At 36.0% G+C, this 25881-nt stretch overlaps 1 protein-coding gene across 2 annotated transcripts in view; it reads right to left on the bottom strand.

The window, feature by feature from the left end:
- Positions 1-25881, bottom strand: part of KHDRBS2 (KH RNA binding domain containing, signal transduction associated 2) — a 703180-nt gene that overhangs the window by 8066 nt on the left and 669233 nt on the right. For both annotated transcript variants that reach the window (XM_055571819.1, XM_055571818.1), the window contains one exon: positions 23536-23594. In XM_055571819.1, the coding sequence (XP_055427794.1) occupies positions 23536-23594 (59 nt within the window). The remainder of the gene's footprint in view (positions 1-23535; positions 23595-25881) is intronic.

Here is a 25881-nt window from a genome sequence, read left to right as displayed (position 1 = left end):
CGACCCCATAGACTGTAGCCTATCAGGTTCCTCAGTCCATGGGATTTTCCAGGCAAGAATATTGGAGTGGGTTGCCATTTCCTTCTCCAGGGGATCTTCCTGACCCAGGGATCAAACCCAGATCTCCCACATTGCAGGCAGATGCTTTATGGTCTGATCCACCAGAGAAGTGACTGGCACAAGCCCTCAGAAAAAGATATGTGCTTGATTGCATGTACTCCCGTCTTCACCAAAATTATATATATACGGATCTTCCCACCTAACCTTTTTGGAATTAGAAACAAGTAACACTTGGGATAATCCATTTAGAGAATAATTAAGTTATTCCATTCCAAACTCTATGGCTCAGAGGGTAAAGCGTCTGCCTGCAATGCAGGAGACCTGGGTTTGATCCCTGGGTCAGGAAGATCCCCTGGAGAAGGAAATGGCAACCCACTTCAGTACTCTTGCCTGGAAAATCCCATGGACAGAGAAGCCTGGTAGACTACAGTCCATGATAGTTACTTGGTAATTGCTTATTGAATAAACTATTATATTTAAATATTTTGCATCTTCATTTTGTACCCAAAAAGAAGCCACAGGCCTCCCTCAGATGTATCCTTCAGCTTGAATGACAGTCCTATGAGTCCTAACCCATGGACAGAGGAGTCTGGCAGATTCCTCTGTCCATGGGGGTCACAAGAGTTGGATATGACTTAGCAACTAAGCGACAACAACAACAACAACCTGTTAGTCCTATAGCCAGGCCTGCATTTGGGTTCTAGTTCTGCCTCTTTCTTGCGAGTCTTTTCATCTACATATTGATGGTGTATTTTAATTGTCACAAACCATTGTGAGCTTCTGACATGCATATCTAAATGCCTGAGGAACATCTCCTCAAGTGTCTCAAAGTAATTTTTTTTTTTAAACTAAACTCTTTCTCCACGCTACTTAATGCTCTAAATTGCATATTTAGTGACTAGCACTATTACCAACAACTTACCTAGTTGCATATCAAAAACCCTCAGCATCCTCTGAAGTTTGCTCAGTATGTCTAAGCAATCGTCAGGCTTTGTCTTTTCTCAACCATTTAGTTCACCCATTTCTTTCTATTCCTACTAATCCTGTCCATGCCAGGCCATTATCATCTTTGCCCAGAGTACATATACAACTACCTTGTTATTGTTTTGTTTTTCCATTATTTTAAGCATCTATACATGTATATGTAAGTATATATGTATACGCCATAATTATATATGTTTTATTATACATATGCACACACACTGTACACATACATATATATGTATTATATATATATATATATATATATATATACAGTAGAGTGTATATATATATATATATATATTCTCTACTATTGTGTGTGTGTATACATTATTCTTCTCCATCTTCTTGAGAGAAGGACTTGTCCAAGTACAATTAGTTATTCCTATTCAGTTGCTCTTGTAGCACACTTAAGATAAAGTCCCAAATTTTTAGTAAGGATTTCCATGCAGGGCCAAACATGGTCTGACTCTTGACTCTAGACTCTATTTTATAAAATTAGAGTTGATGATTTGGTGTTCATGTAAAGAGTATAAGTATTCTATATTGCTTATTGAAAAAAAATCTATGGTTTCAAAATACAAGTAATGTTACTGATAAAGCTAAGACTTTAAAATTTTTTAAAAATGGAAAGTCATTTTTTTATTGCATGGAAATGGATAAATTAGGGGAAAGAATCAGTAGAATAAATTAGTTTAATATTTCAAGTACAAAAGACCCAAATTTAGATACCTATTAAATATTGGCAAATGAAAGATTTCACTTTGCTTAATATATTGAGAAAAACCTTGCATTTTCCCTAACAATGAGTAAATGTTATAGATTGTATTTTTTGATCACTTACTATTTTGGTTCATCTTAAGAATGATGATTTCTGGTAAAGCTCCCACAAGTTGGAGATGGGTTGGGTCTTTGGGAATTTTGAAGTGCTTCTCTTGACTATTGAGTTTGTTGTTATTTAGTCACTAAGTCGTATCCAGCTCTTTGTGACCTCATGAACTGCAGCACAACAGGCTTCTCTGTCCATCACTATTTCCCTGAATTTGCTCAAACTCATGTCCATTGAGTCAATAATGACAGGAACTTATTCTGAATATTGATATTTTCCTCAAACAGTGAGACCCATTTAAGTCTTTGAAGAAGTTCTTAGGTGAAGTCCCTAATGATTAGTATAACATCCCTCTCCTTTGTGCTTGTGCTATTTATTTTTATTTTTTAATTTATTGATTAAAATAATTTATATTATAGTTGATTTATGATGTTGTTAGTTTCAGGTGCACAGCAAAGTGATTCATGTATCTATTTTTTTCAAATTATTTTACCATTTATATTGTTATATAATACTGAGTGGAGTTTCCTATGTTATACAGTAGGTTCTTGCTGGTTATCCATTTTAAACAGAGCAGTGTGTACATGTCAACTCCAAACTCCCTAACTATCCTTGTCCCCCCCCAACCATTCCACTTGGTAACCATAAGTTTGTTCTCTAAGTCAGTGAGTCTGTTTCTGTTCTGTATCATTTTTTAAAAGATTCTGCATATAAGTGATCTCATACAATATTTCTCTTTCTTTGTCTGACTTATTTCACTCAATGACAAATTTTTAGGTTCATCGATGTTGCTGCAAATGGTATTATTTCATTGTTTTTAATGGCTGAGTAATATTCCATTGTGTATATGTATATATATTCACATCTTTATCCATTTTTATTTCGATGGACATTTAAATTGCTTCCATACCTTGCCTATTGTAAACAGTGTGCTGTAATAAGCATTGGGGTGTATGTATCCTTTCAGACTATGCTTTTCTCCAGATACATGCCAAGGAGTGGATTTGCAGGGTCATATGATAGCTCTGGGGAGAAGGCAAGGGCACCCCACTCCAGTACCGTTGCCTGGAAAATCCCATGGATGGAGGAGCCTGGTAGGCTGCAGTCCATGGGGTCGCTAAGAGTCGGACATGACTGAGCGACTTCACTTTCACTTTCCACTTTCATGCATTGGAGAAGGAAATGGTAACCCACTCCAGTGTTCTTGCCTGGAGAATCCCATGGACGGAGAAGCCTGGTAGGCTGCAGTCCATGGGGTCGCACAGAGTCGGACACGACTGAAGTGACTTAGCAGCAGCAGCAGCAGCATGATAGCTCTGGGTCTTCCCTGGTAGCTCAGCTGGTAAAGAATCCACCTGCAATGCAGGAGATCCCAATTTGATTTATGCGTCAGGAAGACCCCCTGGAGAAGGGTTAGGTTACTCACTCCAGTATTCTTGGGCTTCCCTGGTGGCTCAGATGGTAAAGAATCTGCAAGCAATGTGGGAGACCCGGATTTGACCCCTGGGTTGGGAAGATCCCCTGGAGGAGGGCATGGCAACCCTCTCCAGTATCTTGCCTAGAGAAACCCATGTACAGAAGAGCCTGGAGGGCTACAGTCCATGGGATCACAAAGAGTTGAACACAACTGAGTGACTAAGCACAGTGCAGCACATGGTAGCTCTATTTTTAGTTTCTTAAGGAGCCTCCACACTGTTTTCCATAGTGGCCAACCCAATTTATATTCCCATGAACAGTGTAGGAGGGTTTCCATTTCTCCACACCTTGTCCAGCATTTATTGTTTGTGGATCTTTTGATGATAGCCATTCTGACAGGTGTGAGGTGATATCTGTTAGTTTGATTTGCATTTCTCTAATAATTAGCAGTGTTGAACATCTTTTCATGTGCCTCTTGGCTATCTATATGTCTTCTTTGGAGAAATGTCTGTTTAAATCTTCAGCACACTCTTTGATTAGGTTGTTTGTTTTGATGGTGGTAAGTCTCATGAGCTGCTTATGAATTTTAGAAACTAATTCCTTGTTGGTCACAACGTTTGCAAATATTTTCTCCCATTCTGTGGGTTGTCTTTTTGGTTTATTTATGGTTTCCTTTTTTTTTAATTTTTTTTATTTTTAAATTTTACATAATTGTATTAGTTTTGCCAAATATCAAAACGAATCTGCCACAGGTTTCCTTTTCTGTACTAAAGCTTTTGTGTTTAATTAAGTCCCATTTGTTTTGCTTTTATTTCTATTACTCTGGGAGATGAATCTTTATCTTGATCCTGTGATTCATGTCAGAGACTGTTCTGCCTATATTTTCATCTAAGGGTTTTATTATGTCCGGCTTCATATTAGATTTTCAATCCATTTTGAGTTTATTTTTGTGTATGGTGTTAAAGAATAATATAATTTCAATTTTTTTCTGCATAGTTGTCCAATTTTCTCAGCACCATTTATTGAAGAGAATGTCCTTTTCCCATTATATAGTCTTGGCTTCATCATCATAGATTCTTTGACCATAGGTTCATGGGATTATTTCTGAGCTTCTCCTGTTCTATTCATCTATATTTCCATTTTTGTGCCAGCACCATACTGTTTTGATGACTATAGCATTGTAGTATAGTCTGAAGTCAGAGAGTCTGATTCCTCCAGCTCCGTTTTCCTTTCTCAAAATTTCTTTGGGTATTTGGGGTTTCTTCTATCTCAATACACATTAAATTTTTTTCTCTAGTTCTATGAAAAATGGCATTGGCAATTTGATTTGGATTGCATTGCATCTGTAGATTGCTTTGGGTAGTATAGTCATTTTGACAGTACTAATCAAGAAGACTCTTGAGAGTCCCTTGGACTGCAAGGAGATCCAGCCAGTCCATTCTAAAGGAGATTAGTCTTTTAGGTAGATATATTCCTGAGTATTTTATTCTTTTCGTTGCAATGGTGAATGGAATTGTTTCCTTAATTTCTCTTTCTATTTTCTCATTATTAGTGTATAGGAATGCAAGGGATTTATGTGTGTTGATTTTATATCCTGCAACTTTACTATAGTCATTGATTAGTTCTAGTAATTTTCTGGTGGAGTCTTTAGGGTTTTCTATATAGAGGATCATGTCATCTGAAAACAGTGAGAGTTTTACTTCTTCTTTTCCAATTTGGATTCCTTTTATTTCTTTTTCTGCTCTGATTGCTGAGGCCAAAACTTCCAAAACTATGTTGAATAGTAATGGTGAAAGTGGGCACACTTGTCTTATTCCTGACTTCAGAGGAAATGCTTTCAATTTTTCATCATTGAGGATAATGTTTGCTGTGGGTTTGTCATATATAGCTTTTATTATGTTGAGGTATGTTCCATTTATTCCTGCTTTCTGGAGAGTTTTTATCATAAATGGATGTTGAATTTTGTCAAAGGCTTTCTCTGCATCTATTGAGATAATCATATGGTTTTTATTTTTCAATTTGTTAATATGGTGTATTACATTGATTGATTTGTGGATATTGAAGAATCCTTGCATCCCTGGGATCAAGCCCATTTGGTCATGGTGTATGATCTTTTTAACGTGTTGTTGGATTCTGATTACTAGAATTTTGTTAAGGATTTTTGCATCTATGTTTATCAGTGATATTGGCCTGTAGTTTTCTTTTTTTGTGGCATCTTTGTCAGGTTTTGGTATTAGGATGATGGTGGCCTCATAGAATGAGTTTGTAAGTTTACCTTCCTCTGCAATTTTCTGGAAGAGTTTGAGTAGGATAGGTGTTAGCTCTTCTCTCAATTTTTGGTAGAATTCAGCTGTGAAGCCATCTGGACCTGGGCTTTTGTTTGCTGGAAGATTTCTGATTAGAGTTTCAATTTCCGTGCTTGTGATGGGTCTGTTAAGATTTTCTATTTCTTCCTGGTCCAGTTTTGGAAAGTTGTACTTTTCTAAGAATTTGTCCATTTCTTCCCCATTGTCCATTTTATTGGCATATAAATGCTGATAGTAGTCTCTTATGATCCTTGGTATTTCTGTGTTGTCTGTTGTGCTCTCTCCATTTTCATTTCTAATTTTATTGATTTGGTTTTTCTCCCTTTGTTTCTTGATAAGTCTGGCTAATGGTTTGTCAATTTTATTTATCCTTTCAAAGAACCAGCTTTTAGCTTTGTTGATTTTGGCTATGGTCTCTTTTGTCTCATTTGCAGTTATTTCTGCCCTAATTTTTAAGATTTCTTTCCTTCTACTAACACTGGGGTTCTTCATTGCTTCATTTTCTAGTTGCTTTAGGTGTAGAGTTGGGTTATTTATTTGACTTGACACTAATAGATGGAGAAGTATACCATGTTCATGGATTGGAAGAATAAATATAGTGAAAATGAGTATACTACCCAAAGCAATTTATAGATTCAATGCAATCCATATCAAGCTACCAACGGTATTCTTCACAGAGCTAGAACAAATAATTTCACAATTTGTATGGATATACAAAAAACCTTGAATAGCCAAAGCTATCTTGAGAAAGAAGAATGGAACTGGAGGAATCAACCTGCCTGACTTCAGGCTCTACTACAAAGCCACAGTCAGCAAGACAGTATTATACTGGCACAAAAACAGAAATATAGATCAATTGGAACAAAATAGAAAGCCCAGAGATAAATCCACGCACATATGGACACCTTATCTTTGACAAAGGAGGCAAGAATATACAATGGATTAAAGACAATCTCTTTAACAAGTGGTGCTGGGAAAACTGGTCAACCACTTGTAAAAGAATGAAACTAAAGCACTTTCTAACACCATACACAAAAATAAACTCAAAATGGATTAAAGATCTCAACGTAAGACCAGAAACTACTAAACTCCTAGAAGAAAACATAGGCAAAACACTCTCTGACATACATCACAGCAGGATCCTCTATGACCAACCTCCCAGAGTATTGGAAATAAAAGCAAAAATAAACAAATGGGACCTAATTAACCTTAAAAGCTTCTGCAAAACCAAGGAAACTATAAGCAAGGTGAAAAGACAGCCTTCAGAATGGGAGAAAATAATAGCAAATGAAGCAAATGACAAGCAACTAATCTCAAAAATACACAAGCAACTCCTACAGCTCAATTCCAGAAAAATAAATGACCCAATCAAAAAATGGGCCAAAGAACTAAATAGACATTTCTCCAAAGAAGACATACAGATGGCTAACAAATACATGAAAAGATGCTCAACATCACTCATTATCAGAGAAATGCAAATCAAAACCACTATGAGGTACCATTTCACACCAGTCAGAATGGCTGTGATCCAAAAGTCTATAAGCAATAAATGCTGGAGAGGGTGTGGAGAAAAGGGAACCCTCTTGCACTGTTGGTGGGAATGCAAACTAGTAGAGCGACTATGGAGAAGATTCCTTAAAAAAACTGGAAATAGAGCTGCCTTATGATCCAGCAATCCCACTGCTGGGCATACACACTGAGGAAACCAGAAGGGAAAGAGACAGGTTTACCCCAATGTTAATCGCAGCACTGTTTATAATAGCCAGGACATGGAAGCAACCTAGATGTCCATCAGCAGATGAATGGATAAGAAAGTAGTGGTACATATACACAATGGAGTATTACTCAGCCATTAAAAAGAATACATTTGAATCAGTTCTAATGAGGTGGATGAAACTGGAGCCGATTATACAGAGTGAAGTAAGCCAGAAAGAAAAACACCAATACAGTATATTAACACATATATATGGAATTTAGAAAGATGGTAACAATAACCCTGTATACGAAACAGCAAAAGGGACACTGATATAGAACAGTCTTTTGGACTCTGTGGGAGAGGGAGAGGGTGGGATGATTTGGGAGAATGGCATTGAAATATGTATAATATCATATATGAAATGAGTTGCCAGTCCAGGTTCGATGCACAATACTCGATGCTTGGGGCTGGTGCACTGGGATGACCCAGAGGGATGGTATGGGGAGGGAGGAGGGAGGAGTGTTCAGGATGGGGAACACATGTATACCTGTGGTGGATTTATTTCGATATATGGCAATACCAATACAATATTGTAAAGTTAAAAAATAAAATTAAATTAAAAAAAATAAATAAAGGAGATCAGTCCTGGGTGTTCTTTAGAAGGAATGATGGTAAAGCTGAAACTCCAGTACTTTGGCCACCTCGTGTGAAGAGTTGTATCACTGGAAAAGACTCTGATGCTGGGAGGGATTGGGGGCAAGAGGAGAAGGGGACGACAGAGGATGAGATGGCTAGATGGCATCACCGACTCGATGGACATGAGTTTGAGTGAACTCCGGGAGTTGGTGATGGACAGGGAGGCCTGGCGTGCTGCGGTTCATGGGGTCGCAGAGTCGGACATGACTGAGTGACTGAACTGGACTGAACTGAACTGAATCCTTTCAATTGGAGAACATGGTATATCTTTTCATTTGTTTGTGTAATATTTAATTTCTTTCATCAACATATTATTGTTTCAGAGTACAGGTCTTTTGTCTCTTTAGGCATGCTTATTCCTAAATATGCATTTATTTAGAAATGGCATATTTAGAAAAGCCAGGGGAAATAAGAGATCAAACTGCCAATATCTGTTGAATCATAGAAAAGCAAGAGTCCCAGAAAAACATCTACTTCTGCTTTACTGAATATGCCAAAGCCTTTGTGTACACAACAAACTCTGGAAAATTCTTAAAGAAATGGGACTACCAGAACACCTTACCTGCCTCCTAAGGAATCTGTATGCAGGTCTAGAAGCAACAGTTAGAACTGGACATGGAACAACAGACTGGTTCCAAATTGGAAAGGAGTACATCAAGGCGGTATATTGTCACCCTGATTATTTAACTTATACGCAGAGCACACCATGTGAAATGCTGGGCCGGATGAAGCACAAGCTGGAATCAAGATTGCTGGGGAAAATATCAATAACCTCAGAAATGCAGATGACACCACCCTTATGGCAGAAAGTGAAGAGGAACTGAAGAGCTTCTTGATGAAAGTGAAAGAGAAAAGTGAAAAAGCTGGCTTAATACTCAACATTCAAAAAAAGATCATGGCATCCGGTCCCATAACTTCATGGAAAATAAGTGGGGAAACAAACAGTGACAGACTTTATTTTCTTGGGCTCCAATATCACTGCAGATGGTACTGCGGCCATGAAATTAAAAGATGCTTGTTCCTTGAAAGAAAAGCTATGACCAACCTAGACAGCATATTAAAAGCAGCGACATTACTTTGCAAACAGAGGGCTGCCTAGTCAAAGCTATGATTTTCCCAGTAGTCATGTATGGATGTGCTGCTGCTGCTGCTGCTAAGTTGCTTCAGTCGTGTCCAACTCTGTGTGACCCCATAGATGGCAGCCCACCAGGCTCCCCCGTCCCTGGGATTCTCCAGGCAAGAACACTGGAATGGGTTGCCATTTCCTTCTCCAATGAATGAAAGTGAAAAGTGAAAGAAGTAGCTCAGTCGTGTCCGACTCTTAGCAACCCCATGGACTGCAGTGTGTGGGTGTGAGAGTTGGACAATAAAGGAAGCTGAGCACCAAAGAATTGACACTTTTGAACTGTGGTGTTGGGGAAGAGTCTTGAGAGTCCCTTGGACTGCAAGGACATCAAACCAGTCAGTCCTAAAGGAAATCAGTCCTGAATTTTCCCTGGAAGGACTGATGCTGAAGCTGAAGCTCCAATACTTTGACCATCTGATGTGAAGAACTGACTCATTGGATAAGACCCTGACTCTGGAAAAGATTGAAGGAGGGAGAGAAGGGGACAACAGAGGATGAGATCATTGGATGGCATCACTGATTCAATGGACATGAGTTTGAGCAAGCTTCAGGAGCTGGTGATGGACAGGAAAGCCTGGAGTGCTGCATGAAGTCCATGGGGTTGCAAAGAGCTTTACATGACTAAGTGATTGAATTGAACTGATTCCTAGGTATTTATTTTATTTTTTTGGTGAAAAGGCAAATGGGATTGTTTCTTGAATTTCTTTCTTATCTTTCATTGTTAGTGTGTTAGAACTACAATAGTTTTGGGTATTAAATTTGTACCCTGCAAAGTTACCAAATATATTGATGAGGTCTACTAGCTATTGATAGCCCCTTTAGGATTTTTTATGTATAGTATCATGTCATCTGCAAACAGTGACATATAATTTCTTCTTTTCATAACTGGATTCTTTTTATTTATTTATTTGTCTCTGATTTCCATGGCTAGGGCTTCCAAAACTGTGTTGAATAAAAGTGATGAGAGTAAGCATCCTGGTCTTCTTTCTGACCTTAGAGGAAATGCTTTTTGCTTTTCACCATTGAGAGTAGTGTCTTCTGTAGCTTTGTCTTTATGACCTTTATTATTTTAATGTAGGTTCCTTCTATGCCTACTTTCTGGAGAGTTATTATCATACATGTGTGTTGAAATTTGTCCAAAGATTTATATGCATCTCTTGACATAATCATATGGTTTGTATTCTTTAAATTGTTGATTTGTTGTATCACATGGATTGATTTTTGAGAATACTGAAAAATTCTTCGCCCCAGACCTCATCATGGAGTATGATCCTTTTAATATATTGTTGGATTCAGATTACTAGTATTTTGTTGAGGGTTGTCCTATCTAGTTCATCAATGATATTAGTCTATAATTTTCTTTTGTTGTGTATCTTTTTCTGATTTTGGTATCAGCGTAATGGTGGTCTCTTAGAATGCATTTAAATGTTTTCCTTCCTCTGAGTTGTTTTTTTTTTTTTTAATAGTTTCAGAAGGATAGATGTTAGCTCTTCCCAAAATGTTTGATTGAATTTGGCTGTGAAGCCATCTGATTCTGGACCTTTTTTTTTTTTTTTTTTTGAGAATTTTTAAATTAAAATTTATATTTCAGTACTTGTGATTAGTCTTTTTATATTTTCTATTTCTTTCCGTTTCAATCTTGGGTGATTGTATCTTTCTAAGAGTTTGCTCATTTCTCCAAAGTTGTTCATTTTATTTACATACAGTTGCTTGAAATAGTCTCTTGTACTCCTCTGTATTTGTGTTGAGTCTGTTGCAATTTTTCCTTTCTAATTTTATTGAATTGAGTTCTCTCCCTTTTTTATGAGTCTAGCTAAAAGTTTAATAATATTTTTTTTTATTTTTTCAAAGAACCGGATTTTCATTTCATTGATCTTTGCTATTGTTTTCTTCATATTTATTTCATTTAATTTTACTTTGATTTTTCTGATTTTTTTTTCTCTTTTACTAGCTTTAGGTTTTGTTGTTCTTTCTATAGTTGCTTCAGGTGTAAGGTTAGATTTTGTTTGTTTGTTTCCTGAGGTAAGATTGTATTGCTATTATAATAGCTTCCCTCTTAGAACTGCTGATTTTTGTATCCCATAGGTTTTGGATCATTGTGTTTTTTTTTTTTTTTTGTTTTGTTTTCATTTGTCTCTAGGCATTTTTTTTTCTTTGACTTCTTCAGTGATCCATTGGTTGTTTAGTAGCATATTATTTAACCTCCACTTTTTGTGTGTTTTATGGATTTTTTTTTCCTTGTAGTTTATTTGTGGTGGTTGGAATTATTATGGTTGGAAAAGCATTGTGGTGTTTGATAGGATTTCAATTTTCTTAAATTTACTGAGGCTCATTTTGTGGCCCAGCATGTGATCACTACTGGAGAATATTCCATGTGCACAGGAGAAAAATATATATTATATTATGCTTCTTTTGAATGGAATGCTATATAAATATCAATTAAGTCCATCTGTTGTAATGTTGTCATTTAACCCTATGTTTACTTATTAATTTTCTATCTGGATGTCCTGTCCATTGATGTAAGTGAGGTGTCAATGTCTCCCATTGGGCAAACTCTGGAAGATAATGAGGAGTGCTGCAGTCCCTGGGGTCACAAAGAGTCAACAAATGTCTCCTACTATTACTGTGTTACTGTCAATTTCTCCTTATATGACTTTTAGTATTTGCCTTATGTATTGAGGTTCTATGTTGGGTGCATATATATTTGCACTTGATAAATCTTCCTTTAGGATCCCTTGATCATTATGTAATGTCCCTCTGTTTATCTTATAGCAGTCTTCATTTTAAAGTCTATTTTATCTGTTTTGGGTATTGTCCCTCCAACTTTCTTTAGATTTCTATTTACATGGAATATCTTTTATTATCCCCTTACTTTCTGTCTGTATGTATCCCTATGTCTGAAGTGCATCTTATGTATACAGCATATATACAGGTATTGTTTTACTATCCATTCAGCAAGTCTTTGTCTTTTGGTTGGAGATTTTAATCCATTTAATTTAAAAAAAAATTATCCATATAGATGTCCTATATGCATTTTCTTAATTGTTTTGGGTTTGTTTCTGTAGGTCATTTTTTTTTCTTCTTTTCTTATTCTTGTGTGATGTGATGACCATCTTCAGTGTTGTCTTCATGTTGCTTTTTCTTTCTTTATTATTTTTGTTTGTTTGTATCCACTGTAGTTTTGGGGTTTGCTGTTCTCATGAGATTTGATATAGCAGTCTATATATGTACAAAGTCATTTTAATTTGCTGTCCTCTTTCCTGCCTGGAGAATCTCCTTTAGCATTTATTGCAAAGCTGGTCTAGGGGTGCTAAATTCTCTTACCTTATGCTTATCTGTGAAGCTTTTGATTTCTCTGTCAATTTTAAATGAGAGCCTTGCTGGGTAGAATATTCTTGATTATATGATTTTCCCTTTATAATATTGACCATATCTGTCACTCCTTCTGATCTGCAGAATTCCTGCTGTGAAATTAGCTGATAATCTCATGGGAGTTTCTTTGTATATTACTTGTTGCTATTACATTGTTGTTTTTAATACTTTTTATTTGAATTTTATTTTTGTCAATTTGATAACTTTTGTCTTGGCATGTTCCTTCTTGAGTTTATCCTGCCTGGTTTTCCATATGCTTCCTGGGTGGAGGTGACAGTTTCCTTTTCCATGTTAGGGAAGTTTTCAGCAATTATCTCTTCAAATATTTTCTTGGGTCCTTTCTCTCTTCTCCTTCTGGGATCCCTATAATCTGAATGTTGGTATGTTTAATGTTGTCCCAGAGGTTTCTTGGACTGCCTTCATTCCTTTTAAATGTTTTTCCTTTATTCTGTTTTGCAGCAGTGATTTCCACCATTCTGTCTTCAAAATCACTTATCTGTTCTTCTTCCTCTGTTATTCTTCTTTCATTACTTTTATTGTATTTTTCAATTCAGTTATTCTATTGTTCATCCCTATTTGCTTTTTAGTTCTTCTACGTGTTTGTTAAACATTTATTGCATCTTCTCAATGCTTGCCTGCATTCTTTTTCCAAGATTCTGTATCATCTTCATTATTATTATACAATTTTTGGAGGGTTGCCCATCTCAACTTCATTTACTTGTTTTACTGGGGTTTCATCGTGTTTCTTCATCTTGGACATATTCCTCTACCATTCCATTTTATCTACTTTCTGTGATTGTGGTGTCAGTTCTAAAGGCTGAAGGATTGGTGGATGAGGCTGTAAAAGAGGCTTGTGTAAGTTTCCTGTTGGTTGTTGTGGTTCAGTCACTCAGTCGTATCCAACTCTTTGTGAACCCATGGACTGCACCATGCCAGGCTTCCTCTCCTGCCTTCACCATCCCCCAGAGTTTGCTCAAACTCTTGTCCATTGATTCAGTGATGCCATCCAACCATCTCATCCTTGATCATCCCCTTCTCCTCCTGCCTTCAATCTTTCCCAGCACCAGGGTCTTTTCCAATGAGTCAATTCTTTGCATCAGGTGGCCAAAGTATTGGAGTTTCGGCATCAGTCCTTCCAATGAATATTTAGAATTGATTTCCTTTCTAATCGATTGGTTTGATCTTCTTGCAGTCCAAGGGACTCTCAACAATCTTCTCCAACACCATAGTTCAAAAGCATCAATTCTTCAGTGCTCAGCTTTCTCTATGGTCCAACTCTCACATCCATACATGACTACTGGAAAAACCATAGCCTTGACTGCCTTTTAGTATGCTGCAGAGGGTAAAGCGTCTCCCTACAATGAGGGAGACCCTGGTTCGATCCCTGGGTCGGGAAGATCCCCTGGAGAAGGAAATGACAACCCACTCAAGTATTCTTGCCTGGAAAATCCCATGGACTGAGGAGCCTGGTAGGCTACAGTCCATGGGGTTGCAAAGAGTCAGACACGACTGAGCAACTTCACTTCACTTCACTAGGTTTGTCATAGCTATTCTTCCAAGGAACAAACGTCTTTCAAATTCATGATTGCAGTCACCATCTGCAGTGATTTTGGAGTCCAAGAAAATGAAGTCTGTCACTGTTTCCATTGTTTCCCCATCTATTTGCCATGAAGTGATGGGACCAAATGCCATGATCTTCATGTTATGAATGTTGAGTGGTAAGTCAGCTTTTTCACTCTCCTCTTACAATTTCATCAAGAGGCTCTTCAGTTCCTCTTCACTTTCTGCCATGAGGGTGATATCATCTGCATATCTGAGGTTATTGATATTTTCCACAGAAATCTCAATTCCAGTTTGTACTTCATCCATCCTGGCATTTCACATGATGTGCTCTGCATATACGTTAAATAAGCGGGGTGACAAAATACAGCCTTGATTTACTCCTTTCCCAGTTCGGAACCAGTGTGTTGTTACATGTCCGGTTCTAACTGTTGCTTCTTGACCTGTATACAGGTTTCTCAGGAGGCAGTTAAGGCAGTCTGGTATTCCCATCTCTCTAAGAATTTTCCACAGTTTATTGTGATATACACAGTCCAAGAAGCTAGCATAGTCAGTAAAGCAGAATTAGATGTTTTTATAGAATTCTCTTGCTTTTTCTTTGATCCAGTGGATCTTGGAAACTTGGCCTGAGTTCCTGTGCCTTTTCTAAATCCAGCTTGAACATCTTGAGGTTCTCAGTTCATGTACTGTTGAAGCCTCGCTTGGAGAATTTCGAGCATTACTTTGCTATAGGTGGACTTTTTTTTTTTTTTTAATTTTATTTTTAAACTTTACATACTGAGTGGATTTTAGACAAAATTTACTTTTAATTTAACTGTTTAAACACACTTCTTCAAAAAGGGGCTAAATTTGCTCAACAAGGGACTAAATTTGATTTTTCATTATTAAAATACATTTTAAAATGCCCAGTTCCATAACACAAAGTTCACTTTTAAAATACTCGGTGTTCTAAAAGTAGCCTGTATATAAATTATATTACCTTCAAGAATGTATATGGCTGACACAATTTTGACCCTTCATATTAAGACTGTGAGTCATATCAGAATGCTCCCATATATCCACCTAAAACTTATTATCAACCTTAACATCCAGGAAGACCACCCAGCAAACTTTTAACCAAGGACCATTTCTCAACTTAAAATATTTTGATAAAGCTCTACTGGGATGGTAACTGGACACTGGCATTTTTTTCAAACTTCACCAGCTGATTTTAAAATGTAAAATTAAGGTTAAGAATCTCTGATCTAAAATGCTGAAACACATGTTCTAGTGTTTCTAAAACTGTTGAGTTCAGGAGTTCAGGATTCAAAATAAAATTGAAACCATTGTAAGCATATCTACCTTAAAATGAGCAATGCAAGCAGTGAAATAGTGATGCCATGCTCATTTTGGCTGTTTCTTCCTAGGCAACATAGTCTGCATTTATTACTAAGGATAGTTGGATTAGATATCCATTTCATTGCAACCTCTGAAATAGTAAGGGACAGAAATCTAGCTTCTCCTTAAATTCTCTGATGGCTCAGATGGTAAAGGATCCACCTATAATGCAGGAGACCCGGGTTTGATCTCTGGGTTGGGAAGATCCCCTGGAGAAGGGAAGGGCTACTCATTCTGGTATTCTTGCCTAGAGAATTCTGTGGACAGAGGAGCCTGTGGGCTACAGCCCATGGGGTTGCAAAGGTCAAACACAACTGAGCAACTAATACTTAAGTTAATTTTACAACTGGATTTTAAAAATACTTTAGAAGCACAATTTCTTTAGTTCTTCTTTAGTTGAAAATAAAGTTTAATAATCTATATTAAAAGTAAAATTTGATATATCACAGTAACATTTTCTCAATATTTCTCAATAACAACATCAATATTAATAAATTCTACAATATTTTGTATACATTACTTTTAAAAATTACTGATACATTCTTGCTTATATTAAGAAAACTCATCTTTATTTGCAGAATCAATTTCCTCAAATATCTATTTTTATTTAATATTGCAAATGAACAGTGATTGCTCGTGAATCACATGGCAGTATGTTTGCCAAATAGCTTCATTTTCCTTTGCTGTTTTCACAGCTTAATTGAAACAGGGCTCATTCAGCTCCTTGACACAAAATGAATGCGTTTGTGTTCTGCAATCAGCTTGAAGTGAGGCACTCAAATGTCCTAGAATAGGGCACACAAATTTTTGCTTTCATTCACTTCAAGACAGTGTGTTAGTATTACCCTCCATGTTTCCACACAACCGTCATCTAAAATTCCACTATGAAATAGATCCATAATTAACTGTTCAGTTTGTACATTAGATACATTTTAACAAACAGCTCTCTTCTCTGAGAAGAGAATGTTACTGCCATTCTTAGCTAACAATCTCAGTTTGGAGGGTATTGATTACATAACATACTCGTAAGACAAGCTGATACATTGTCTCTATTCAAAATGTGCCCTTATTTAATTATGAGCTATTCAGACTTATCCAAAGTAATTATAATCGACTTAATAAACTGGGAAACATTTTAAAACTGTAAAAACTGTTTTGTGATTTCTGTAATTCAAATAGTCATGTGCCAAAAATAAGTTCAAGTTATTATAAATTTACCATTTAAATATTAATTTGACAATAATTTAGCATCAATGAAATGTTTAATAATAATTAATTCATTGGTGGTTATTAAATATAAGTAGATTATTAAATATTATATTTATATATTAAATATAATTGTATATTTCATATTAATATTTATTTAAAATATTAAATATTTACATCATTGTAGGAAAATAGTTTAATATTCAAATTAAATTTTAGAAAAATATCTTCAATAATTTAATTGCAGTGAAGCCTAAAAGGATACATGATATTCACAAAAGTCAGCATATTTGTCACTTCAACATGAAATATGAGCCCAAAAGAGACAAATACAATTTCAATCTGGTGATACATGAAATATGATATGTAAAGATTCAGAGTGAAGTGTCATATTCAGTGACTAGATTTCTGCTTCCACTGGTTAATCTTTAAATATTTTGGAAGGAATCCTGAATAATAGATTCCATCCATGAATCTTTTAATGCAGGATCCAATCATCCTGGATAGCATTCTCTGTTCCTCTCTTGCAACTCAATCCTGAGATGAAGAGGAGGGTTTGGGGCAGCTGGTTATGAGTCTCCTCAAACCATTGTTCAAGTCTAGGTGTTGCCAGGAAACTGAGAATTGGGAGTTCTTTATTTTATAAAAATAGAGATCTGTATCCATGATACAACCAAAATGTAACAGAGAGGAATTAGTAATTCAAAATATAAGTGACTAAACAGAGATGCAAGGTTTACACTTTGAAATAGATGTTATTAATTTAAAAGACTGCACATAGTTCATTACACATAAGCTATAAGTGGATACTTGGTAACATGTGAGGTATAGAAAATTAATGAAATGCATCGATCTATAATTTATATGAGTGGGTCCTCAAATCACTTGGCCACATGCATATTTAAATGTTATCATCTGTCCATTTGGACATGGCAGGATGAGCAACCTATGGAACAAGAAGCAGAACTGAAAGCTCACTTTTCATAATAATCTAATACTAAAATCAGTGAGTATAATGCATATTAATTTAACTAGCCTTCAAATTTATGATGTTCAACACTTACTATTTCTCATCATTTGACTATCCTTTTTCAATTGTCTGTATAGGGTATGGGAACATGAACACTCCCCAAATATAAATCTCATGACTATATAGATTAACATGCAAACAGTTTCTTTAAAAAGAACAATTCTATGAAGACCTACAAAATCTTCTAGAACTAACACCCAAAAAACATGTCCTTTTCATTATAGGGGACTGGAATGCAAAAGTAGGAAGTCAAGAAACACCTGGAGTACAGGGAAATTTGGCCTTGGAATACAGAATGAAGTAGGGCAAAGGCTAATAGAGTTTTGCCAAGAAAATGCACTGGTCATAGCAAACACCCTCTTTCAACAACAAAAGAGAAGACTCTACACATGGACATCACCAAATGGTTGACATTGAGATCAGATTGATTACATTCTTTGCAGCCAAAGATGGAGAAACTCTATACAGTCAGCAAAAACAAGACCAGGAGGTGACTGTAGCTCGGATCATCAATGCCTTACCAAATTCAGACTGAAATTGAAGAAGTGGACAAAACCACTATACCATTCAGGTATGACCTAAATCACATCCCTTATGACTATACAGGGGAAGTGAGAAATAGATTTAAGGGACTAGATGTGATAGACAGAGTGCCTGATGAACTATGGATGGAAGTTTGTGATATTGTACAGGAGACAGGAATCAAGACCATTCCCAAAAAAAAAAAAAGAACTGCAAAAAAGCAAAATGGCTGTCTGAAGAGGCCTTACAAATAGCTGTGAAAAGAAGAGAAGTGAAAAGCAAAGGCGAAAAGGAAAGGTATACCCATTTGAATGCAGACTTCAAAAGAAGAGCAAGGAGAGATAAGAAAGCCTTCCTCAGTGATCAATGCAAATAAATAGAGGAAAACAATAGAATGGGAAAGACTAGAGATCTCTTCAAGAATATTAGAGATACCAAGGGAACATTTCATGCAAAGATGGGTGCACTAAGGACAGAAATGATAGGGACATAACAGAAGCAAAAGATATTAAGAAGACGTGGCAAGAATGCACAGAAGAACTGTATAAAAAAGATCTTATGACCCAGATAATCACGATGGTGTGATCACTCTCCTAGAGCCAGACATGCTGGAATGTGAAGTCAATTGGGCCGTAGTAACCATCACTACAAACAAAGCTAGTGGAAGTGATGGAATTCCAGTTGAGCTACTTCAAATCCGGAAATACAATGCTGTGTAGGTGCTGCATTTTTGGAAGCAAATTTGGAAAACTCAGCAGTGGTCACAGGACTGGAAAAGGTCAGTTTCATTCCAATCCCAAAGAAAGGCAATGCCAAAGAATGCTCAAATTACCACACAATTGCACTCATCTCACACGCTTGTAAAGTAATGCTTAAAATTCTCCAAGCCAGGCTTCAGCAATACATGAACCATGAACTTCCACATGTTCAGGTTGGTTTTAGAAAAGGCAGAGGAACCAGGGATCAAATTGCCAACATTCGCTGGATCATGGAAAAAGTAAGAGAGTTCCAGCAAAACATCTATTTCTGCTTTATTGACTATGCCAAAGCCTTTGACTCTGTGAATCACAATAAACTGTGGAAAATTCTGAGAGATGGGAATACCAGACCCCCTGACTTGCCTCTTGAGAAACCTGTATGCAGGTCAGGAAACAACAGTTAGAACTGGACATGGAACAACAGACTGGTTCCAAATAGGAACAGGAGTATGTCAAGGCTGTATATTGCCGCCCTGCTTATTTAACTTATATGCAGAGTACATCATGAGAAATGCTGGGCTGGAGGAAGCACAAGCTGGAATCAAGATTGCCAGGAGGAATATCAATAATCTCAGATATTCAGATGTCACCACTCTTATGGCAGAAAGTAAAGAAGAACAAGAAAGCCTGTTGATGAAAGTGAAAGAGGAGAGTGAAAAAGCTGGCTTAAAGCTCAACATTCAGAAAACTAAGATCAGGGCAACTGGTCCCATCACTTCATGGGAAATAGATGGAGAAACAATGGAAATAGTGGCTGACTTTATTTTTCTGGGCTCCAAAATCACTCTGGATGGTGATTGCAGCCATGAAATTAAAAGATGCTTACTCCTTGGAAGGAAAGTTATGACCAACCTAGACAGCATATTAAAAAGCAGAGACATTACTTTGCCAACAAAGGTCCATCTAGTAAAGGCTATGGTTTTCCCAGTGGTCATATATGGATGTGAGAGTTGGATTATAAAGAAAGCTGAGCACGGAAGTATTGATGCTTTTGAACTGTGGTGTTGGAGAAGACTCTTGAGAGTCCCTTGGACTGCAAGGAGATCCAACCAGTGCATCCTAAAGGAGATGAGTCCTGGGTATTCATTGGAAGGACTTATGCTGAAGCTGAAACTCCAATACTTTGGCCACCTGATGCGAAGAGCTGACTCATTTGGAAAGACCCTGATGCTGGGAAAGATTGAGGGCAGGAGGAGAAGGAGATGAGAGAGGATGAGATGATTGGATGGCATCACCGACTCGTTGGATGTGGGTTTGGGTGGACTCCGGGAGTTGGTGATGGACAGGGAGGCCTGGCGTGCTGGGAGGTTCGTGGACAAGGAGGTTCATGGTGTCGCAATGAGTTGGACACGACTGAGCAACTGAATTGAACTGAACTTAATCACTCATGTCTGACTGTTTGTGACCCCATGAACTGTAGCCCGCTGGGCTCCTCTATCCATGGAATTCTCCAGACAAGTATAGTTGAGTGGGTTGCCAGGGTATCTTCCCACCCAGGGATTGAACCCAGGTCTCCTGCATTGCAGGCAGATTCTTTACCAACCGACTCATATGGGAAGCAGTTTCTTTATTTCCTGGTTATACAAAAGGAGCATCCTGTTTCAAATCTACATGTTCATAGATAATTATAACAGTACATATGAAAATATATTAAATTTTACATTTTGTCAAATGCAGAACTAAAATAAACTTTTATGATAGGAAAATCTTATAAGAAGCTTTAGAAAGTAGTCTATATTTTGTTTTCTTTTTAAATAAGATGTGTATCATGATGGATTTAAAAATCAGTGAAACATATAACAAACAGTAAAGAATGAATAAATAAATGAGTATAGTTTAAGTTTCCTTTTTTAACCTAAATTTTCTATAGTGTATACATATTATTTTTACAGTAATAAAAATAACTTATTTTTAGGTTAGTCATACCTATGTATCTACTTGCACTTCTTAACATCTGTGGCAAAATTTTTCTATAAATATGTAATTAATTTCACATGTGCAATGTGTAAAACACAGGCATTTTTGTTCATAGTTTCAAACTGCATTCTGTGGCCCAGTGCAGCAGAGATGGGTTATAGTGAGCGGATTATGGGATGGTGGAAGGGGCACTGAGCTGCTGGAATCCTGATTTGTGAGGAGCCTCCTTTCTGTACTTCACTGTTTCCTATTAACTAAACCATGTAAAAAACATGCATTGCAGTGCATTGGTTACTGTCTCTGGAATGTTATCTCCAGACTCCAACAAAAGAAACAAATTCTGTCAGAACAATTACCCTTCTGATACGAAAATCAAGAAACACTTCCTAAGTCAGCATGCATAAAGGGTTGATACATCAACATTTACAAACAGCGAGTCAAATTATCTTGAATGTGAAGTGTATTTTTGAACTAACACTTGCTCAACAGTGTCAGAAAATGGCAACAGAAGTTGGTGGCCAAAGAAAAAGTCAAGATCCTAAAGAGAAGTCTTCTTTTGGCCATAAATGTGTTTAATCTTTCAACATTAAGAATACGGCCAATTTGGCTGAAATATTAGGTAATAAAATTTATTATACAAAAATTCCTGCCTCAAATCTTTCTTAGTGTGTCCAGATAAGCCAAACCATTTTCTACATTTTCCTTGTCACTTAAGAAGTATTTTATTATTATTATTATCAATTGCTTTCTGTATGCAGAGAATTGCTTGTTGGTAAATTCTAACTTATTCAGAATGAAATCTAGTGTTTATGAGCCGGGTGGCTTATAAAATGATAGAGTCTATCGCTAGCCTTGGCTACAGCAGAAGAGCTAAACAAACATGAAAGAACAGAATAGGTTTTAGAGGTGAGTCCAGCCCTCCTGACGATGGCTCCTGCAGCTCCATCAGAAGGTCTGAGAAGTAATTATTTATATTCACACATTTTCCCTATTGCCTTATTTACATGGTATTAACATTTTAAATGTAAATAATTGAGAAATAGATAGCCTGCATGGGAAAGGAGTCTTTAAAAAAAAGAATGGATATATGTGTATGTGTAACTGATCCACTTTGCTCTACACCTGAAATTAATAAAACATTGTAGATCAACTATACTGCAATAAAAAATAAAAATGAGAAACAATAAAGAAATATGAGAATAAAATGTAATGCTGACAGAAAGAAAATATTGATAGAAAAAGTGACACAATCTAAATAAACTCCCATCCTGTTACCAACTATGCAGTCACATATCATCAATTTCATCCTTGCCATTTTCTTCAGAGCATATAATTTTGTAAACTAAATCTCACAGGTGATGATTCTTCCTCAAATTTATGTGCCACATGTGAAAAGCAATTACTGTATTTTACAAATAAAAATTCCATTTGTAAAAGTGATTCATAAATAATAATGCATCTTCTAATTAGAACGTAAGCTTTAAGAGATTGTTCACTGAAGTATCTCCAGGATTGAGATCAATGGCTTGCATATATTAGCCATTAAATAAGTATTTGTTGCATGAGTAATGGTTTCTGGTCTTCTACTTCATCCCATGATTTATAGTCTAGCAAAATTTTTAAATGTAGGAATACGTTTCTCAAAAGTAGACAGTAAGAACCAGGGAGGGACAATATCTATTGTGTACACCATCATATTCCTAAAGCCTGACAATACCTTTGTGCTCAAAGGACAAACTCAACTTTTGGATAGAAATCATTATGATGGTGGCTCCTGTTTCTGAATTGACCTCATGATAGTCACCAGAGAAGTGTTGATTTGATGCCTCTGTTCTGAGGAGGGTGCACTTTCTCCCAATGTCTGAACATTTCCTTCCCTGTCCCAATGGAGTACTACACCTTCATTACATGGAGCCCCAAACACAGGCCACATTCATCATCTCTTTTACTGCTTCTCATAAAGAGGAACAGATTGGCCTTCATATTATTTTAATAAAAATCTAGGACTGGGAACATTTAAATGAATGCTATTTTTCAAGGCAGTCAACTGGTGATACTGCACATATATTTTCAGGAACCATAAACTATACTTCTAAAGTAATGTACTGTATTGATATATCATAGGCACTCAATAATATTACTGAGTTGAAGTACAATTAACTTCAAATGGGTTTTAAATTAAATTATGTAGTTTTGAAATTAATTTATAGACTGATATGCTTACTGACTATTAATTCTTATTAATCAATCATTATTTGGAACTTTCAGGAACTACATGCAATAAAAATAACTTGAAAGTTACAATTTCTGTCCTTAAAAGTTTATAAATCTTTTAACCATGTATTATTCTAATGAACTTTATGGTAACAGAAAGACAAAACATTGCTGTCATATCAATGAGTCAGACAATGGAAATAGTGAAACATTTAAGAAAGATACTATCCGGAATGTTCATTGTTGCTGTTGAAAATTATCTATGATTGTGGTTAATTGCTTTTGGAATTTTGTTAAAAATTAATCTGTCCAATTTTCTGGCTCTCTAGGTAAAATCTCATCCTGTAATTACATAAATCTGGACCTGGACTTCTAAAAACAACTGGGGTTAGAAAGATAGAAGTAATTTCTGAGTTGTCAGTGACTGATGAATGTTTTGATTTCAGTTTTAGTAAAGAAAAGATCTTACCATAGCTGTCATAGGCATCCTCACTTACTCCATGACCATAGTCATAGTATTCAGGAACACTGCAATAGATTTAGACAGTAATCAATGTTACTGTATTTGGGAAGAATCAACCCCAAAACTTATATGGAATTTGAAATCAAAATGTGTACTAAGGTAATATCTCAAGAGTCTCTAGACATAAAACACATATTTGAACATAAATAATAATAGAATAATATTCACTGAATAATACAATTCTAACAAGAATATTCAGTAAGAACAATACAGGTTATTGACAAAGAGTGCTATAATTTTCTCATCCCACATTAGTACTTTTTAAAAAATCTCTATCCTCCACTTATATAAATCAAATGTCCTCTAAAACACAAGTATGGACTTCAAGAGAAGAATTATGAAAGGTCTATTTCCAAGAAAAAGTGCTACAGAAGATGACAATCTGGTCAATTGTGTGTAACCTTTAGTGCAATTAGCTTAAGAAATATACATAAATTTCATCTTCACTTTCATACACTGAAATTATACTCCTCTCCAACTTTTTCACAGCATAGGTCCATAGGTTTCTCACATATATAAGCTATTTGCTCTCACTTAATATTTTGCTAGATGCATAGCATAATGTAACCAAGTTATAATTTTTACAAATACTATACAAAAAGTGGAAATTATTTAAACAAACAATATTTGGATAATTAATCTGTATTTTACTTAAAAATCCACAATATTTTTGGTACACTATATTTTTTCAGCCCAGCTCCTTCATCTAAAGATTTCCGCCTGAATAAATTTATGCTTATGTACATAAAATTTATATATATATATTCACATATATAATTGTATGTATAAATTTATAAATTATATCACAATTATGAATTATTTTCAAGTATATAAAAGGGTGACAAGAAAAGGGCTTAATATCAAATACCAAATTGTATAAGGGTGGAGGGTGTGTGATAAATTGCCAAAGGGTTAGGTTGGAAGGAAGACAGGAAGACCTAAAATTATTTGGTTGTCTTTATCCCTCAAAACAATCCCATAGGCTTAATTTTATAAAATACTTGCGACTTCATCAATAGCAAGGAATGAGAAGGGAAAAAGAAAAGTCTGTATATTAGAGGTGAAAAGAAAGATATATGGAAGTTCTGCAAATTTTATATTTCTGGGAAGCAATTGATATAGAATGATTCATTTTAGTGTAATGTAGCTGGAAAAGAGAAAGATAACTTCATCTTCATTGCCAGGATAATTATATACAGACTCTCTAAGAAAAAAAAACTTACAGTAATAAGTTTTCTCTGCATACTTCTAAGATTTGAGATTGTAGAAATCTAAGGCTGGTGGCTGGATATTTATCTTCTTAGAAATGTTGCAACCCAATTGAGAATCCACATATATGTGTAGCAAAGTCCTGAGAGTTTATATTGATTTTCAGGATTATCAAGAAGTGGCAGTCATGACTATCTAGCGGTGGTAATTTGTTTTTGAATGGATTTCAGTTTAATTTTAATTGACCAAGATAAGAATGGAAAAGGAACATGAGTAAGAGAAACCATGACAAGAAGCTGAGTTATTGTCTAACATAAATGACATATTTACACAAAGAGGGAATTTTAACTTTCAAAACTCCAACCTTTGTTCCATCCCTCTGTCCATGGGATTCACCTTGCAAGAATAGTGGAAAGGGTTACCACGCCTTATTCCAGGGTATCTTCCAAACCTAGGGATCAAACCCATGTCTCTTATGTCTCCTGAATTGGTAGATGGGTTCTTTACCATTAGCACCAGCTGGGAAGTTGAAAATAATGGATAATGCAAAATAATGGGAGAATAATAGATAACAATCATAATGGACTCTTACAGAGTTCATGCTTTTGCTTATCCAAATATTACTTCTCATTGCTTCCATAAGAAAATATTTTACATGAACAAATGGCCACACAGTGAATGAAATACACTCCCAACCAATCTAGAAGCAAGAAATGCCTTTGTGACTGTGTCAGGAAACATGGGATATACACATAAGGGTGTTAACTTTGAGGTCATTTCCAAATGAAGAGCAAGCTCCTCATCTTGGAATTGTGCAGTCACGTCCTCAGATGGTAGAATGCACTAAAAAAGATGATCTAGCATTTACCATGGAAATAAAGTTAATACCTAGGAAGTCTTGCACTGCAGCTTACAAGGAACTTGTCTCTAAATTATTACATAGAAGCAGACTTACTCTAAATCACTACCTACCTCAGGGATTGTTATGACAAAAAAAAAAAAAAAAAACAAAAACTCAAATATGGACTGAAAGAGCAGAATGTGTAAGAAAAAAGTACTTTTTGATAGAAAGCTGATGGCTCA

This window comes from Bubalus kerabau, chromosome 3 (assembly GCF_029407905.1).
Source record: "Bubalus kerabau isolate K-KA32 ecotype Philippines breed swamp buffalo chromosome 3, PCC_UOA_SB_1v2, whole genome shotgun sequence".
Lineage (NCBI taxonomy): Eukaryota > Metazoa > Chordata > Mammalia > Artiodactyla > Bovidae > Bubalus > Bubalus kerabau.
This window is presented reverse-complemented; position numbering and strand designations above follow the sequence as displayed.